At 34.4% G+C, this 18,302-nt stretch overlaps 1 protein-coding gene across 2 annotated transcripts in view; it reads right to left on the bottom strand.

Moving 5' to 3' along the window:
- Positions 1-18,302, bottom strand: part of GRIA4 (glutamate receptor, ionotropic, AMPA 4) — a 337,046-nt gene that overhangs the window by 45,079 nt on the left and 273,665 nt on the right. For both annotated transcript variants that reach the window (XM_004689063.1, XM_004689061.1), the window contains exons 10-12: positions 15,537-15,647; positions 8,089-8,295; positions 1,694-2,064 (exon numbers count right to left, since the gene is read on the bottom strand). In XM_004689063.1, coding sequence (XP_004689120.1) covers positions 1,694-2,064; positions 8,089-8,295; positions 15,537-15,647 — 689 coding nt within the window. The remainder of the gene's footprint in view (positions 1-1,693; positions 2,065-8,088; positions 8,296-15,536; positions 15,648-18,302) is intronic.

Here is an 18,302-nt window from a genome sequence, read left to right as displayed (position 1 = left end):
GTATTATTTTTGATAGTCTGCTCAAAATGACTAGTATTTCTATATAATTTAATGTTGTTTCTGCTAGGCTGATTTAAATGCTACTGAAAATATAGAATAAAAATTCCTTTTATTGTATTGTTCACAGAAGTGTGAAATTTACTGCCTTTTCTTTAGGTACAGAAGAGGAATATTTACATAAATTCACTGATAACACACCTCTTATTTTTTAGCACCTTACTGGCAACATAAAACAGTATCACTTAATTGGCTAGATTATTTCTTTGATGACATATAAAATAACAGTTTATCCTATTAAAGGGTGGGGTCTTGGTTTGACACAAATTGGTGGCTATCCATCAGTCCTGCCAGGATGAATGGGTCATAGGTCAAAGTGGGTTGCACCAGATGAAAGGTCTAGGGTTGGCTCACAGTGCAAAGGGCTGAGGATGTTTTTGTTTGATGTTCCGTTTCTGATCTGAGTGATGAGTTATATCATACAGCATCACTACATCCTGGTATAAAAATGTACTCTCTTCACCCTTTCCTTGGCTATCAAGGGTGTATGAGTGGGTATACACATAGGAAAAGTGGGAAAAGTGAATTAAAAATCCAGGGCACATTCATAAGTAATTGGACTATTTAGACAAACTAGCATTTAATGTGACAAACTAGCATTTAAACACTTTTTTATTTTTGTGAGGAAAAGCTTCATATTTTCTGTGGTATTTCTACAAAGCTCTAAAATGCTCTGGTCTTAACCATTTTATAAAAGTGGTACCTGTTGGTTTTAACTTAGTATAAGCTTAATACTAATTTTAAAAAGTACTAATTGATTTGTTTTGAATTCTTTCTATTAGTTAAATGTTATTGATTCAAATATCTATGTTTTTGGAATGTATGCACACATTTATAGTTTTCTTGATTCTAAGGAACACAAATTACATTGTAGCCAAAACATTTTTTTTGAGGAAGCTGCATTTTAGGTATTTATGATGCTAATATAAATGATTATTTAAATTCAATTCTTCACCTCTCCTATCATTAGATACTCTTTCTATGGAAGATGGTTGCATTTTTGGCAAAAGTAACTGAATAATGTCTCAGTGACATCCAGAAAAAGTGAATCATGACTCCACAAATACTGAAAGTGAGCTCTGTAAATTACCATTATGTTTACATTGCTGACTCTTAGTTTACTGCTTAGCATGTTTATGTATTATTATATAAAATGAAGTGAATCTGATAAATATATTTATATTTACTCACGTTTTAGATACCTTTTTGCAGTGGTTTCTTAAGCTTCAAGGGATAAATTAAGTTCAGATTTTATTTCTAGCAATAAACATCAGTAACAATAACGAAACATTTGAATTTGGAAAGGAAAAAGGAGACAAAAATGAACATATATCTGCATTCTTACAACTTAGATTTTACTTTCCTTCTGTCAAATCACTGGATGAAGTACTAATACTGCTAAGTGATTTCTGAGCGTTCCAATGAATCACACACATTACCTTTCCATTGAAAAGTCTGTTTTTCCAATGCATCCCCATTTTTGTGCTAAGCAGGAAAAATTGGCTGACTATTTTTGTTAGTTATATTTGGAAACTGCATTTTTCCTATCCTCAAGTGTCAGGCTATCTTCAAGAAATTAGCAGACAGGCCTCCGAGTTACTGGACAGTTGAAGAAGTTAGGAGCTTTGTGACTAACCTGGGTGAAATGTCACATCCTTGCTGCATAAAAGCACCCAGGGAAAACCAGAGGCTGTTAAAGATGCCGAACTCATTGGGAGGCTGGTCGCTAGGTCCTTCTTTTCCGTCCTCTGGCTCTTCTGTGTGCCACTCATAGGGACTAAACCTACTCACTAGGAACAAGACCACGCTGACACCAATGTAGGCAAAGACTATGCACATCCAAATCTCATAGGCTAGAGGATCCAAGAAGGAAAACACTCCTGGTTTAGATTTCTGAGGCTTTTTGATCATGATAGATATGCCCAAACTCATGAAGGGTTTAGAGAAGTCAATGACCTCCTCTCGGACCAAAGTGATTGTCAGAGGGGCAATAGCAATTTCTGCTTTCTATAAGAGAAAAGACACATGAAAACACATAAGTTAATGGATTCCTTGAAACATTTAACACTGGATTGATCCATTCAAAGCTAACCAGTTCTGCATTCAGTATACATTATTTTTCTTTGTGGAATGCCAGCCATGAATAAGGCTAGTGCTAAATAAAAAGAATTGTAACCTCATTCTATTAGATATCACTTACACTGGAAAAATATAATGGTGCTTGCAGGTAAGAGAGAGAGAAATAGAGAAAGAGGAATCATAAACAAAATTAACTTGAACTCAAGTAATGCACTACTGGGACAGAGTCTTCCTATATGGTTGAAGTTCTGAATTTCTTGGCCAGGAATGTTGCTGTGCTACAGCCTTTTCTGTTTCATTTGGAATGTTGCCACTGATTCATTCCTTGGCCATCCCTTAATATTATGAAATATAAATTTCAAATAGTCCTTTCTTTTTTATTTCTTTCCAGTTATGAGAAAACCTATCATAAAGTATGCATTTGTAAGATAGAGGAAGCACTTTGTTCGACAACAATTTTCCAATTCAGCACACACACACAAATCTGGAAATTGTCATTTATTTCTTCTTAGTAACATAATTTGATTTTTACTTTCAATTTCTGAAAAAAATTTTACTACCAGTGGATTTAATTCTCAGATATTATGACCATAAGATAACAACTTTCATTTTTACTTTGTAACCTCTGAAACAGGTTTTCTGATCATGTTGCAATATTCTCTAAAATGGAGATATTTTATTCCTTTTTGCCTCATTGTTTTATTGTAATTTCTAATTTTGAAAACGTTAATAAAATAACAGTATATATTTATTGAAGGATGGGGACCAGTACTTTTCCAACCAAATTATGCCACCTTAAAATCAAATGGACTCCAATGTGAAAATGGTAAATGGTTACATGCTCTATAAATGTAACATGGTCTTTGGATTATCTATTTGCAAAGGAAAATATCTGGCGCTAAAATGGAATTTGAGGTCCTTCTTGGTGGCACAAAGGCTCAAGGTGCAGTACTGCAAGCAGACTAAAGTCTCTTCAGCATGAGTTCGATCCCTGCCCAGAGGTGACCCACATGGCGAGGCAGACCTCTCCTGACCGGCATGCTGCTCCCTTCAGCAGTGTACTTTGTCAATCTGCCTGTTCAGCTCCCTACTCTGTCTCTGGTGCATCCTCTCACTGCCCCTGCACCTCTGGCCTATACTCGGAGGCCTGTCTGCTAAATAAATTTAAAAAAAATGAAAAAGAAAACAACTTATAAAATAAAATAAAATGGAGACTGAAACAGATTCTGAATGCAGGTTCTTACATGGAAGTTGTTGCTCTCACATTGACTCCTACAAGTCTTCCAGTGCCTGGCTGGAAAAGATGACTGGCCTTTGGATACCAGGGCACCTGGAGAATTTGCATGGGGAGGGTGCCCTAGCTTTCACGCCACCCACTGGGTCACAGAGGATGGACAGTGTATGCCTTCACATGGGAATTAATTCAGTTCATGTCATGAATGCCCACATACACCAAAGCCAGAATCATTGCTGGGAGCTTATTATTTTCATCAGAGTAATTTTTGATATACGAACTAGCTTCAGAATATTGAGCACATAAAAACTTAATGAGAAAATTAGGAGAATCTATCTTCATTCCCTTCACTTATGTTTTTATTTCTGTATGTCCAACTAGACTGTGTTTTGTAAATAGTGTTTAAATTTTCAAGTGGGGAAAATGCAGTTTGTTTAATAATTCCTTTTCACAAGAATATGCTGAACATTTTCATTTCAACATGTATGCTAAAAACGTTTAAATGACTGCAAATATTTTATTGTGTGAAAATGTTAAAATGAACTGAAGTGCTTTGGAGGATGTTTACAATGCTTCCAGTTATATTCTATTATAACACTGATGGTAAGAACATCTATGAAGACAGATCTTCACATAGATCCTAGTAATGTAAGTATCTAGAAATAGGATCTGTTCATGGGAACACTTTCTTAATGATATGTTTTGCCCAACTTTTTCTCAGGAAAGATCATGCAAGTTTCTAATGCACCTGCATATTTTTTTAATGCTGAATACTGTTTGCCTATTGTTATTCTTATTTATTCTTACTAGTTCTCAAAATGCTTAACTGGACTCATTGTATTAACTTAGAATTAGTTTTTATAAAAAAAGTAGTCAATTGTACTTCTTTATATGTGTTACCTGTGATAATCAGTCTCTATCTATATAGGATATTCATTATTTACTTAATAATTTTAAGAACCTTAAAATCTATTGAAATATTAACTTTGTTTCCATGTATGTTATAGATATTTTCCCTGGTCATCATGGTTTTGTTCCTGTAATTTAGTTCATGGTATTTTATTGCAGTACATCTATTTTACATTTTGTTTCAGTTTTATAAAATTACCTTTTTTTTTTTTTTTTTTGCATTTTTGGCCTTTGGTTTCATGTTTAAAAAATTCTTCATCTGTCACAGATGAATCTTGGTCACATATATTTTAGTCTATTACCTACATTACCTCTATAAATTATTGGGCATATGATGTGATAATGTGCTACAAATCTGTTAATTTTTTTTTAAAGATTTATTATTTATTCGTATAGAACTGGGGTACAGGCCAGAGATGCGGAGGGTGAGAGGATTCACCAGAGACAGAGTGGGGAGCAGAACAGGCAGATCGACGAAGTACACTGCTGAGGGGAGCAGCGGGCGGGTCAGGAGAGGTCTGCCTCGCCATGTGGTCACCTCCGGGGCAGGCGGGAATCGAACTCACGTGGATGTGGCTTCAGTTTCTCGGTGCAGTGCTCTAACCCGCTGCGCCACCAGGGAGGGCCCAAATCTGTTAATTTTTTGAGGGAGTTTTCCTGCTAATCTCACAAAAATAAATAATGCATCCTTTCATGGATGTGAATGCATCTTTCACACATGTATTGTTTTGTCTAGTAACTTCTATGTTTTTTGATTATATATTTTTAGTAAGGTAATGCTATATAACACTCTATATGTTTTAGGGGTACAGATTCATACCTCTCAGATGTATGTCGTCACACTACACATACCATTAATGCCCTAATAATCCTCTGCCCCACTCCTAGGTACCTACCCAAAGGACACTAAAACATTAAATCAAAAGGACACCTGCCCCCATGTGTTTATTGCTGCTCTATTTACAAAAGGAAAGATGTGGAATCAACCCAAATGCCCAAAAATAGATGACTAGATCAAGAAAATGTGGTACATATACACAATGGAATATTACTTAGCCACCAAAAAGATAAACTCATGCCTTTGCAGCAACATCGACAGAGCTGGAAGGGATCATGCTTAGTGAAATAAGCCAAAAAGAAAAAGAAAAATACCAGATGGTTTCATTCATAGCAGGAGCACACAGAATCAGGGAAAAAAACAAAAGCCATTGTAATAAAGTTAAAACTAAAAACAATGAAAAACTATAAACCACAGACATTCTACAGGGATGGAAATGGGAATAGGATCAAAACTGGGGTGGGAAGAGCACATGGGACTATGGGGATGGAACATGAGTGAACTGATGGTGAGAAATCCATGGGGATTACAACCAAGATGAAAAAATGCACAAAATGAAGAATGATGCAAATAAACAAATACAAATTTGAAAAATAAAATCCTTTGCCTTGGCCCACTGGTTTCTTCTCTCCTCCTGCCTAAACCTCTACTATCCTCCCTCCCCTTCTGGTAACCTCAATTCTGCAGTCACATTTCTAGGACTGTTTCGTATTACTCTGTCTCTTCCTTTGATTTGTTTCTTTATATTTCATATGTGAGTGAACTTATTCAGCGTTTGTCTTTCTCCTTCTGATTTCTTTTACTTAACATAATTCCTTACAGTTCCATTCATGTTATTACAAATGGCATGTTTTCATCAATTTTTTAATAGCTGAGTAGTATTTGTTTATACACATCATCTGTAATTGTACACTTAGGTTTCCATAGCTTGCCTATTGTAAATAGTACTGTAATGAGCACAAGCATGCATATATTCCTTCATATTAGTCTCTTTGCATTTTCCTGGCAGACACCTAGAAATGACAGTGCTGGGCTACATAGCATACTTATGTTAAATATTTTGAGAAATTGTTGATGTTTCCCAAAACATTAAAAAGGTTTTTCATAGGGGTTGGACCAGTCTATATTCCAACCAACAATGCATGAAGCAAGTCTGTAGAAAGTGTGACACCTGGGAGAAGATTCCTTTTGAGAAAATATTATCTATTGCCAAGTGTCAAGATCAGGATATTTAAACTCTTGCAAACTGGCTAATGACTACAATGAGTATTACTATACATAATAGTGTCTCCTCTAAGAACTGCATATTTCTGTGTCTATGATGTGTACTACTGACATCTTTCTATCTACCTATCTTGCTAATGAGGTTACTTTCTTCACATCACCTGTTTTCATTAAACAATGACCTCTCCCCATTCATAATACAATCAGAACAAAGGGGTGAGCCAATGGGAACTCCAAAGTCTGAGATACATAACAAATGCCTTAGAAGTAACTCAGGTTAATTAACTAGTTTATAACTAATTGTAAGTATTTGGAGATGAAATATGCAATGTTTTTCTCTGAAAGAAATGAACTATAGTCATTCTAAAAATTTGGATATTGTTCACATCCAAAATCTGTTCATTATACCAAAAGAACAGAAGAGTCCTTTCTTTGGAACTTAAAGATCCATATCTAACTGCTGGTAAAAAGATCTCATTTTCTAAAACTGCATTATTTTTCCCAACTATGGTATGTAAGGTGTCAGCATTCCTTTCCATTAGATGTAAAACTACCCCAATGCTGTTCATTGTTGCTAACTTTTTGCTGCTGAGGTGACAGTTAACCCGACAGGACTTTGTAGAGAATGTTAGTTCTTCATGGTTGGAAAGCAGGACACATAATCACCAAGCTAGTCTACTGGCATTCAGACTGGGAAACCCCTCTGTGGACATCAGTCTAAATTGTCCTGCCACTATTCTTTTCTGAGGAAAGATGACTCTTGTAATTCTTCATTTTATGGGGTTCTTGTGAAGATTAATCAGACTTCAGGTACTTTGAAGGTAAAATTTGTGAAGTATGAATTAATTTATAGGAAATTTCAGTGCATATTTCAGTGTAGATGGCTTTCATTGGTTGCTCCATGAAGAGAGGTTATCATATACTCTAAGTTTGTTTTCTGGGTGTTGAAAATAACATCCAACTACTAGTATTTGAAAACAGCAGGTTTGATTTTGACATTGTGCAGTGGCGGGTGAAGTGGCTCACTTGTTTTGATTCAGTCCACCTTGAATTTGTCCTTGGCTACAGATGAGTACACTAAATAGCTGGTGAACTTATGGAAAGACCATGATATGCTTTCATGTGAGGCTTGTTATGGAATGAATTCCAGCCTTTGTTTTTTGCTATGTATGCTAGTATGAAAAAATGATGGTAGTATGTAAAGTTTAAATGTACCATGTTCAGCAGAATTCTAAGTCTCTCATATCCCTGCTGAATAAGTTATGAATACTAAGGCAGTTTCATTTTTGCTTCACCAAGTTCTTAAAAGATATGTTTAAGTTATTACAACCAAAGGGAAATAAAGAGCTAGCAAAAATAATGTTCAACTTTATGCTATTGAAGACAGTATACTATTGAAGGCAGCATTGTTCTGTTCTAACAGTTACTTACTAACATGACTGGTGGACTGATTTGTAGTTCTGGGAACAGCATGCCTGTGAATAGCACATAGGACAAATAGGACATCACCATGTTCCTGAACTTTCCATCTTTTTCCTGCTTTTGAAGATATTGGGGAACAGTTTCTCTCATTATTTGTATGCTTGTATTATTAATGAAATAAGAGAAACATTTAAACATTATATATGCCTCTTGAAATCAAACTGCACTTTTAAACAGAAATAGACCTTAAAAAATTGGTATGTGCCAAGTGAAAATAAGTTTCAAGCTCATGGAAGTAAATTCTACAATAAATGGATTTGCTTACCCCATAAACAAGTTCTCCTACCATCCCATTCCAGATCTTTGTGTCTGCATCCCTTGCTCCATATTTTCCATCAGGGACAATGGCAATTTTATACTTGATACCAATATGTTTTGCAATTTCAGATGCCAAATCTACACAGTATCCTTCATACTTGTCATTTCCTTCAAACATTTCATGATTTTTCTTGTACATAACATATGGGGATTCCTATAATGAGAGAAGTAGAACTGTAAAGGAGAAATTATAAAACATTCCAAATCTTTATGTAACTTTTCAGTTTCAGATTTTGACAAAAGATCACCTATAGTATCAGTATACACACTGATCTTGTGTGGTTAGAAATCAATAATAATAAAACAGATGCCGGTGTAAGTATGCTTAGAACGCTATTAGATGACCTAACATGGGGTGCTAAAAGTGAAATCTTTCTAACTTTCTATTGAGTTGCTGTTATATAACTAATACTGTGGTTGTGATAGAATAAATTTTCATTAACAAGGTCTAAAGAAGCATTAGTTATCCTTGGTCATGAAATTATTATTTCTAAGATATCTCATGAAATCAAAGGTTATCTAGGAGTCAATTTCACATAATAAAGATGGATTCAGGGCACAAGTCTTCATAGTTTGCATATTTCATCTTGCACTTTTGTAGTATTCAACTGTGAACTCCTTTAAGAAAAGAGCTAGGTCATATTTCTTTGCTCTCTAGTGTATAACAAGATGCCTTCTCAAAGCAGGCGCTAGCTAGTTCAAAGGAGAAATTCATTAACAGTTTAACAATTTACACACTTATTTGCATTTAACTTTATTTTCCTAAAATTGTCCATTATTTGGGATTTAAGTAGGGTTATGTTCCATAATTTTATTCTCTTTTAAAGTAATACACAGTGGAAGCTAATGATTTCCCCTTAATAGTTACAAACTTCCGACTGATATTCTTACATAGCTTTTGAAGCAAATATTTGAAGGACGAAGAATTATTGTGAAAATACTTATAAAATGAAAAAATTTACTGGTGGCTACGATCTGGACAATTTTCAGTTCACACACACACACACACACACACACAGACACACACACACATAACCATACATACCCCTATGCCAAATCATTTAAAGGCATAATCTAAAAATACATATTCACAAAAAAAACACTTGATTTTTAAATGGAACCAAAAGCCACCACTTAAAAGACAGGCTTGGTGAACACACAATATGTATTCTGATTTTCAATTTGCAGAGAAGGAATAATACCTTTGGCTATGAAGTTATAGGGATCATGTTTTTGTATTCTGAAATTGTATCATAATCTCCACTTAGTAACCATTTAGAAGCTTTTCTTTTTCCCTAGGAAATCTATAAGTGGGGAATTGAACATGCACTTAGACCTCTGGATTAGAAGGTAATATATGAAACATGGCAGTCCACACTACTTTGGATTTTGTTTTTAAGTAAGCATAGAAATTATTTTCATAAATAGTTTATTTTCATAAATAAATTCATAAAGTTACATGATATATGAATTTCACATAAGTAATCCCTAAATACTATATAGGCACAGTTGTCCAGGATTGGTGCAGGATTGGTTGAATTGTGCTCTTCTATCTTGCCATAGGTTCACAAGGTCAAATGACCCAGAACTCTCACTTCTTTGAATTTGATGAGTAGTCTAACTCTGGACTTGGACAAAGAAAGTTTCTCCACCCATAAAGTGAGAATAACTGTCTCTTTATAGATAGATGGGCCACTAATATATCCTTCAACTATAAAGCTTTTGAAATTATTAATATGGTAATGAAATTAGCAAGCTGCTCTAAAGCACTGTTAATTTCTAAAATATGCTATTACATACGAGCAGCTATAATGAATTAATCCTTTCATTTTCTCTCCTGTTTTCTTAGAATAGCTAATTAAAACATGGACTAATGTGTAAAAGAGAGCAAGAGTGACATATTTGTAAAATGCTTATCTTTCTAACTGAAATGGCTATGTAGTTACCATATATAACTACGAGCATAACACATTTAACATTTTTTCAAAAGTGGTTGAGCAAGGGCTCACCTTTGGTCCTGAGGGAGATCGATTCTAAAATATCTGGGATATTTGAACATTCAGGTATTTTAGTTCCCAATTAATCCTATTAGCTTATTTATGAGTTTCTATTGCTAATGTTATCATTTAATTTGATAAATCTCTTCTACATTGTATAGTAAAAATTGGCTTTATTAAATTCTGTCTTTTATTTATTTGATCAAACACTTATTAAGCACCCTGTGTGTGTCATACTGTTTGCTGGGAACTGGTAGTATAAAAGAAAATTAAATGTGCTCCTTATCCTCTTGTGATTACATTAAGATTAAATTCTTTTTGACAAGGATAAAGGAACAAGAGAGGTGGGTGAAAAGAATAAAATACATTCATAAAAATGATAATAGAGTGCTTACTCAGTGTCAGGTACAATGCTAAGTCCTTTAGCTGTGTCATTTCATTTAATTTTTACACTGACATTTTGAAGTAGGCATTTACTGCTTTGCAGATGAAAATTCTAAGGCTCAGAGAGGTTAAGCAAATTGTTCCATTTCATGGAATTAGCAGAAGTTCTAGCAGAATAGTTCAAAAACTAATCTTGAAATATTTGGAAATTTTTTGAAACTATTTTTGTTTCTATCAAAATTGCACACTGAAGATTCCATATGCTTTAATAAGAGAGGTAATAAGATTAAAGAGTTAAATTTCTGTATTTTTCAGTGAATAAAACTCTTCACATAAAATCTTGAGTAAACAATGTAGATAAAACTTTTCCAAGATCCTCCATAAATTGAAAGGTTTCCTAGTCTATCAGTGCTTCCTAAATAGGAATATTGCAAAGTTATTATATTGGCATTTTTTACTTAGGTCTTTAGTAGGAATGTTATTATTCGCAAGTTCCAGTTCTCTCTTTTGAGAGGTATGTGATTATGTATATCTGAGTAAAGATGTTATTTAGTGGCTTTTTCATACTTTTCAGTTTATTTTTGGATAGCAGGGATCTACCTTATCTCTCTGTTCCTCTCAAGCAAATCAACAAAGCTAGACAACAGCACCTTACTGAAGATGTTGATTAGAGATGTTGATTTAGTTTGACTTTGGCATAACTAGTAGCAAACATGAATGCTGAGATTCAGATGAATAGTGTCTGAGGCAGAAGAGAAATAAGAGGGTCACACTCAGGGAGGTGGAGAATGAAAGCATCGTGGTTGTTCATGTTCACCTTGAGTGCTTCTTTCTTTGCTTTCCTTTCATGTTAAATACAAAAAAAACAGTAAATCCACAGCTCTTCCAGCTTCCTCATTTGTCCCATCTGCAACCTGACAGTTTGTTCTCAGGTAACTCCTCAAACACTGCACACTTGGGTGGTAGATTTAACACAGTTTTTCTGAGGCTACTATGGGTAAAGCAGTCTTTTCTGCTCTGCTATTTCAGGAAAAAAAACACATGAGTGCTTCTTTATGAAATTATTAGCGTTAATGAATTAAGATGATTTTCTATCAATAAAGTATAGTTTTTCTAAGAAAACTTTTTTTGGACTCTTCATATTTAGGAAAATGAAACTGTTAAAACAAGATACTTGTTAGAAAGGCTTCAAGATTTTCACAAGCATGGTTGTTACAATTACACTTAAAAGAAGTAAAATAAAGTCAGTAGTATCAACCAAAATTATCTGTTATATAGATATTTGCTTTACTTTAGTGAATCTCAATGGTTGCAGATAATTGATCCCATGGATAAAATTCTTTAAAGTGAAAATGAAAATGTTTATGATTCAGAAAAAATTAATAAATTTAATAATAACACATATTAATTTATTTCATATAAATTATTTAAGAATTAATCGAGATCTATGATTGGAAGGAGTTAATATTTGAAGGAAGAAAATAAATATATCTGCATTTTCATTATATATATTTACCTATATATTATACATGCTATGTATAAATGTGGATATGTCTGCCATTGTATTTGCACATAAATTATGCATAGTACATCTACAAATACTATATAGAGAAGATAAAATATCAAGCATCTCATAAAAAGTAACCTTGGAAATGATCAACTGGTTTCAAGTTTACAACATAATTCTGATGCTGTACTGGGTAAATTTTGATTTACAGAAAATTTTTCTCAAGGATTGTTATGTGCAACATTTTTCTCAAGGATTGTTAGTAATGCAACATTAGCATCATGTAACTTCTATCGTAAAGATCTGACAAAAATGCCTTAACTGCATTATCACTTTTCCCAAAGGTCAGTAAAGAATCTAGTGAGTTTACAGAAGAAAACACCACCTTCACTCCCCCCCACCCCGAGTTCTAGAGAACTCTGCCTTTTCTTCAACTGTTTTACTTTTCCAAATTACATGGCACAGATGTGACTTCCTTATGTTGTTTAAGGAACTCAGTATTTTGAATGCAAAAAGTTAAATCAGTGTAATCACTCTTATGAAAAATACAGCTTTTATAAAGCCACTAGGCTGAACAATGATGAGTATATAAATCGAAAACATTAGAACTTACAACTCTGTAGTCATAACTATAGTGGTCTGGTGATGATACTGTCAATTTTACATTTTATTTAGATTCATTTAAGTTAAATTCAGCATGCCTATATTCAAATAGAATAAATCTGTCACTAAAATGAAGACTGCATTATAGATAAACAAAACACTATTATAAGAAAAATAAATTTCAACTACAAAATGTTAAGGTCACATTTTATTTAGAATGTGATCTATACCTACACTTATTTATTATGTTTCTTGTCTGTTTTCTCTCACTAGAATCTAATTTTTATGGAGTGCAGGATTTATGTTTGTTTTGTTCTCTGACACATACCCAGGGCTTATATCTGTGCCTAGCATTTAATAGACGCTTAATAAATATTTATGAATGAATAAATGAATTTCTCAATCAATTTTATTTAATAATAGCATATACCATTACAGTGTATCAACATATAAATAACAACATACACAAAAGAAAGACAAATTGGGGAACAAGCAAGGCCATGTCAATTTCAATCAGAATGAGTGACTTCAGGGCTGCAGTACTCAGCCTTCTATTAAATCTGGCTGTCTGTCTTGCACATGGTAACAATGTCTATTCAGCTCCATCTGTGTGAGGGGTTTTCAGTTGAATTTGGGTATTATTACACACAGGTGAAAATGTCTCATTCATTGAAATGAATCATATTTCTCAGAATGAATGAGATGGTGGAGATGCCATAAGTCTCAGGTTACCATTTTCAACAAAAGCAAATACAAAGAACAATTTCAGAGAAAGGATTCTCGTTTGTCTTTTTGAGTTACTGAATGATTATGCAGTTGCAAAGAACAGAGGTATTTATCTGAAGATAACATATTCATACAAAAAGACATACTTGTAATACACTATTTTAATAGCAAAAATATTGATGATATCACCATCAAACAACATATAACATTACATAATATTCTTTATCTAGGAAACAGCTGAATTTTCCCATCATTTTAACTTATTTTTTGATAGCATGCTTCCTCAAAACTAGACATGCTTGTAAAATTCATTCAGCATTTTGGTTTTAAGTGTTATATCTCCAATCCCTTTAATTACAGGGCTGGAACGGAGAGTCTATACATACTATGTATAATGCACATTAAAACACTTTATTTCACAGTGAACAGGCAAAATTTGGAAAAATAAACTTCAAAGAAAACAACTGTTTATATCAGAAATCAAGCACACAAATTCATGGATATTTACTTCTAGAAAATCTATCCTTGTAATTAAGAGTGATATATAGTTTTATCATTTATGTACAATGACCTCATTTCAAGAAAAGGGAGTTAATGTCAGAATCATTATGTGATTCTTTTTCAACATGTATTTAATTTTCTTGAGAAAGATGAGGTTTATATCTTCTTTTGTTCTAATATCTCAGAAAAGTCACAGAACTTAAAAAAAAAATTTCTGGTAGTCCAGAGTTTGGTGATCCAAGAAGAATCCCACATCAAAAATTAGCTTAAATTTACTACCCCGTAGAACGAGACTCGCGCCTCAGTTAGGAATGGTCGAACAGCGTGGAACTCATTTCTTTCTTGATCAATTTCTTAAAATAGGATTCTTCATCAGAGGCTGAAAAGAGGAGGACTGTACTGAAGTATGACTTTCCATTACTGTGTCTTTTTTAGGAAAAGAAATATATATATTGCTTTTCAAGTCCCATGCAAATATTACAAACTTAATTTGGAAGGTATATATTTTTGCATTTTTACATAAAAACTGCTGTTGACTGGTCTGCATTCTAAAATCTGAAACTTCTGATCAAGTTTTGGCAGATTAACATTAAATAGCTAGCTGGTGATGCAATACAGAAAAAAACAAAGTGCAATATATGAAAGCTTTGCTCTGACATTTTCATGCTTTGATTTTAATGTTAATTTTGAGAATAACTCAACATTACCAAAAACTAAAATTACATAAGCTAAAAACTAAGTCACATAAAATACTTCCATTTTATTTAGAGTAAGGGCTTCATCAATCATTAAAAATATGGTCTGCCTAATGAGACAGTGAGCTGAGGATAAGTGACTTTAAATTAGATAGAAAAGGTCACCGATTGTTGATCTCCTCTGACTAGCACTGACTCAAAAGGGCATGTTTGACTTTACAAGAGAAAAATATATAAGGTATCCTATCATTTAAAAGGCAATTTTATGAGAATCTCTTTGGAAAAACAGCCCTAAAATTTAGAGTATTTTTCATTTTGTGATGTGACTGTAAAAAGCAATCAGATTTTTCTTACTTCTTAGGAAAAGTCCAGTAAAATACATTGTATTTGTCACTGGTCAGAGAGAAAAAAAATCGGTGCAAAAACTCCTTTTCTTATTAAAAAGAGACCTAAAAGTTCCTTTCTAAAGCGTTCAGTTGCATAAAACATGCTCATTAAAATCTTCACATTCATATCTTTGCTATTATGGACAGACAATGCAAAATAATTATCCAATGACTAAGCTACCTAAAATTATAATTATAAACATTATTACATTGATGTTTTAAAAAGCAAAACAATAGTATGGGGTTACTACTAGATATTTTTATGTTATTGGTGGTTGAACTTTTTCACATTCACTATTTTATCCTTCAGAGTCTTAGCATCTCACACATTTCATACAACTAGAATATGACAGTCTATTTTTCAAATCTGAACATTTTCCAAGAATAACGAGGCAAAAAAAAAAAATAATACAAATAGAAGTACTTGGTGTACTCAAAGCTCAGAACAATCCTATTCAAAGCTTACACACTTTTGTGAGTAACAACACACACATCATCATGCTAAGTGGAGGATATTATATCCCGGTCACCTAGCTGGGGAATTAAAATTGCCTGTGGACAAAACGAAAGAGCATAAAGCAAAGACCAAAACTTACCATAATTGTGGTTACAACCACTGTTCTATTCTCAATAGCTGCTGTGTCATTGCCAAGAGTGGGTACATCTTGAATCAGGACCAATTTATCCATGTCATTCCAATAACCAACCTACCAAATAGAGAAAATTGTTGAAAACACATTGTAGAAGCCTTTTATATATTTCTTTCTTTCTTTCTTTTTTTTTTAAAGATTTATTTATTTATTCGTACAGAACTGGGGTACAGGCCTGAGAGAGGATTCACCAGAGACAGAGTGGGGAGCAGAACAGGCAGATGGACGAAGTACACTGCTGAGGGGAGCAGCGGGCGGGTCAGGAGAGGTCTGCCTCGCCATGTGGTCACCTCCAGGGCAGGCGGGAATAGAACTCACGCGGAAGTGGCTTTAGTTTCTTAGTGCAGTGCTTTAACCCGCTGCGCCACCAGGGAGGGCCCCTTTTTGTATATTTCTAATCGGAACAATGTGGGTATAAAAGTGTCCAGAATGTCTCTCAATTGACAATGAGCCAGTTTTCTTTACCCACACACACACACACACACACACACACACACACACACACACACACACACACATCTACTTGGTTATACATTTGGCAATTATGTAATTTATTATCACAGAGCAGGGGAAAAACATCTGGAACATATCCTTTAAAAATGAATATAAATACATATGGAACATCAGTTTATGTTTTTTGACTCTTTCTCTTGATGAGCTGGACTGGCATTCTCTAAAATTATTTTACATGTTTTTATCAGTAACACTACAGGTCATATAACAAAATGAGCAAGCAGATTTGCAAAAGAGATTTTTAAACAAACAAGAGTTGTAAAGGAATATCAAAACAGTTTTTGGTTTAACCACTAGGTATCAACCTTACCATTTCCAAACTGCTATTTTTCCTTTCAAACATTTAAATTTGTATTTTTACTTTGAAAGCCTTACATTATTTTTTTTCATTTAGACAAATAACAAACGCTGTTCTATAAAATATATTAACTAATTAATTAAGCTCTTACAAAGTTTTAATGTACATGTGGACCATTAAGTAATAGTAATGGCTGCCACGGCCATTGACTACAGGCTCTGTGGCTTACGCAATATGCGATACTTATTTTTTTTTTTTAAAGATTTATTTATTTATGCATACAAGAACTGGGGTACAGGCCAAAGGTGTGGGATTGGGGGTAGCAAGAATATTCGCCAGAGACAGAGAAGGGAGCAGAACAGACTGATTGAATTATACGGGAGCAGGTCAAGTGAGGTCTGCCATACCATGTGGGTCACCTCCTTGACTGGGATTGAACTTATACTGTAGTGGCTGCTGAGGGCTTCATAGTGCTGTGCTTTAATACCTCGCACCTCCAGGGAGGGCCCTATATGCGATAATTTTTCGTATGCATCTTGGTTTATACAGAGGTAGGTGCTATTATCTTGCTCATTTCAGAATTGAGTATTCAACTTAAGAAGTTAAATATGGGCTCTCCCTAGTGGCACAGGGTTAGGATGCAGCACTGCAATCAAGCCGCAGCCCAGCAGTTTCAGTGTGAGCTGATCAACCCCTGACTCAGGCAGTGACCTACATGGTGCAGCAGACCTCTCCTGTCTTGCCCGCTGCTCCCCTCAGCAGTGTACTTCATTGATCTGCCTGTTCTGCTCCCCACTGTTTCTGGTGAACCCCCTTGCCGCCCCTGCACCTCTGGCCTATATCCTAGTTCTGTAGGCATAAATAAATCTTTTAAAAAAGTTTTAAGAAAGTTAAATAAATTGCAGAAGGTTATATTTTAGTGGGGAAGGTGCCCAAAACTCATGTCCATATGACAGCAAGTCCATCTACATTACTGTTATGCTATACAGCCTCCCAAATGGGTGTTTCACAAAATGTATGTGTGAAAAAAAAAAATAAAAAACAAAAAACAAAAAAACACCACGTAGTTGCTCACTGTTTGGTATTCACTACTTGTTTTAATTTGTTTTGGAAGTCTTTTTTATTTCCTCCAAGTTTCTTCACTATTATATTACTATTTGTGAACATACTGAAATAAAGTAATAAAAAAGCACTGTATTACTCACAAATGTCACACATCTAATTCAAAACCAGATGAGGAAAATAATATTCATCAACATAACTCATTACTGGTATGAACTGAAATTGTGAGTAAATAGCAACTCAGCAATTATTTTCAATTGTTCATAATAATCTACTTGTAACTGATGTTTAATAATTCAGTGAAGGGGCTTCCTAGTGGTACAGGGGTTAAGGACACAGCACTATCAAGGTATCCCCAGCCACTGCAGCATGAGTTCAATCCCTGGCCAGACAGGGGGCTAACCCACATGGTACAGCAGACCTCTCCTGTCTCGCCTGCTACTCCCCTCAGCAGTGTATTTTAGTAGATCTGCCTGTTCTGCTCCCCACTCTGTATCTGGTACATCATCTCCCACCAGATCCCTTACCTCTGGCCTATAACCCAGTTCTTGTATGCATAAATAAATAATATTTATAAAATAATTCAGTGAAAAATCTAATTTAAAAACAGATATGCCTTGAGACTCATCCTCTTCTCAATTCCTATATATACTTAAAAAAACTACCACATTAGGGCCCTCCCTGGTGGCATAATCGGTTAAATCATGGTACTCTAAAGCTATCTGCAGCCACTGCAGCACAAATTTGATTCTTGGTCAGGGATCTGACATACATGGCACAGCAGACCTCTCCTGTCTCACCTGCTGTTCCCTTCAGCAGTGTATTTCATTTATCTGTCT

The sequence above is a fragment of the Condylura cristata genome, unplaced genomic scaffold (genome assembly GCF_000260355.1).
Source record: "Condylura cristata isolate star-nosed mole 26May11 unplaced genomic scaffold, ConCri1.0 scaffold00025, whole genome shotgun sequence".
Classification (NCBI taxonomy): domain Eukaryota; kingdom Metazoa; phylum Chordata; class Mammalia; order Eulipotyphla; family Talpidae; genus Condylura; species Condylura cristata.
Note: the sequence above shows the minus strand (reverse complement) of the source record. Positions and strands in the feature narration are given on the sequence as shown.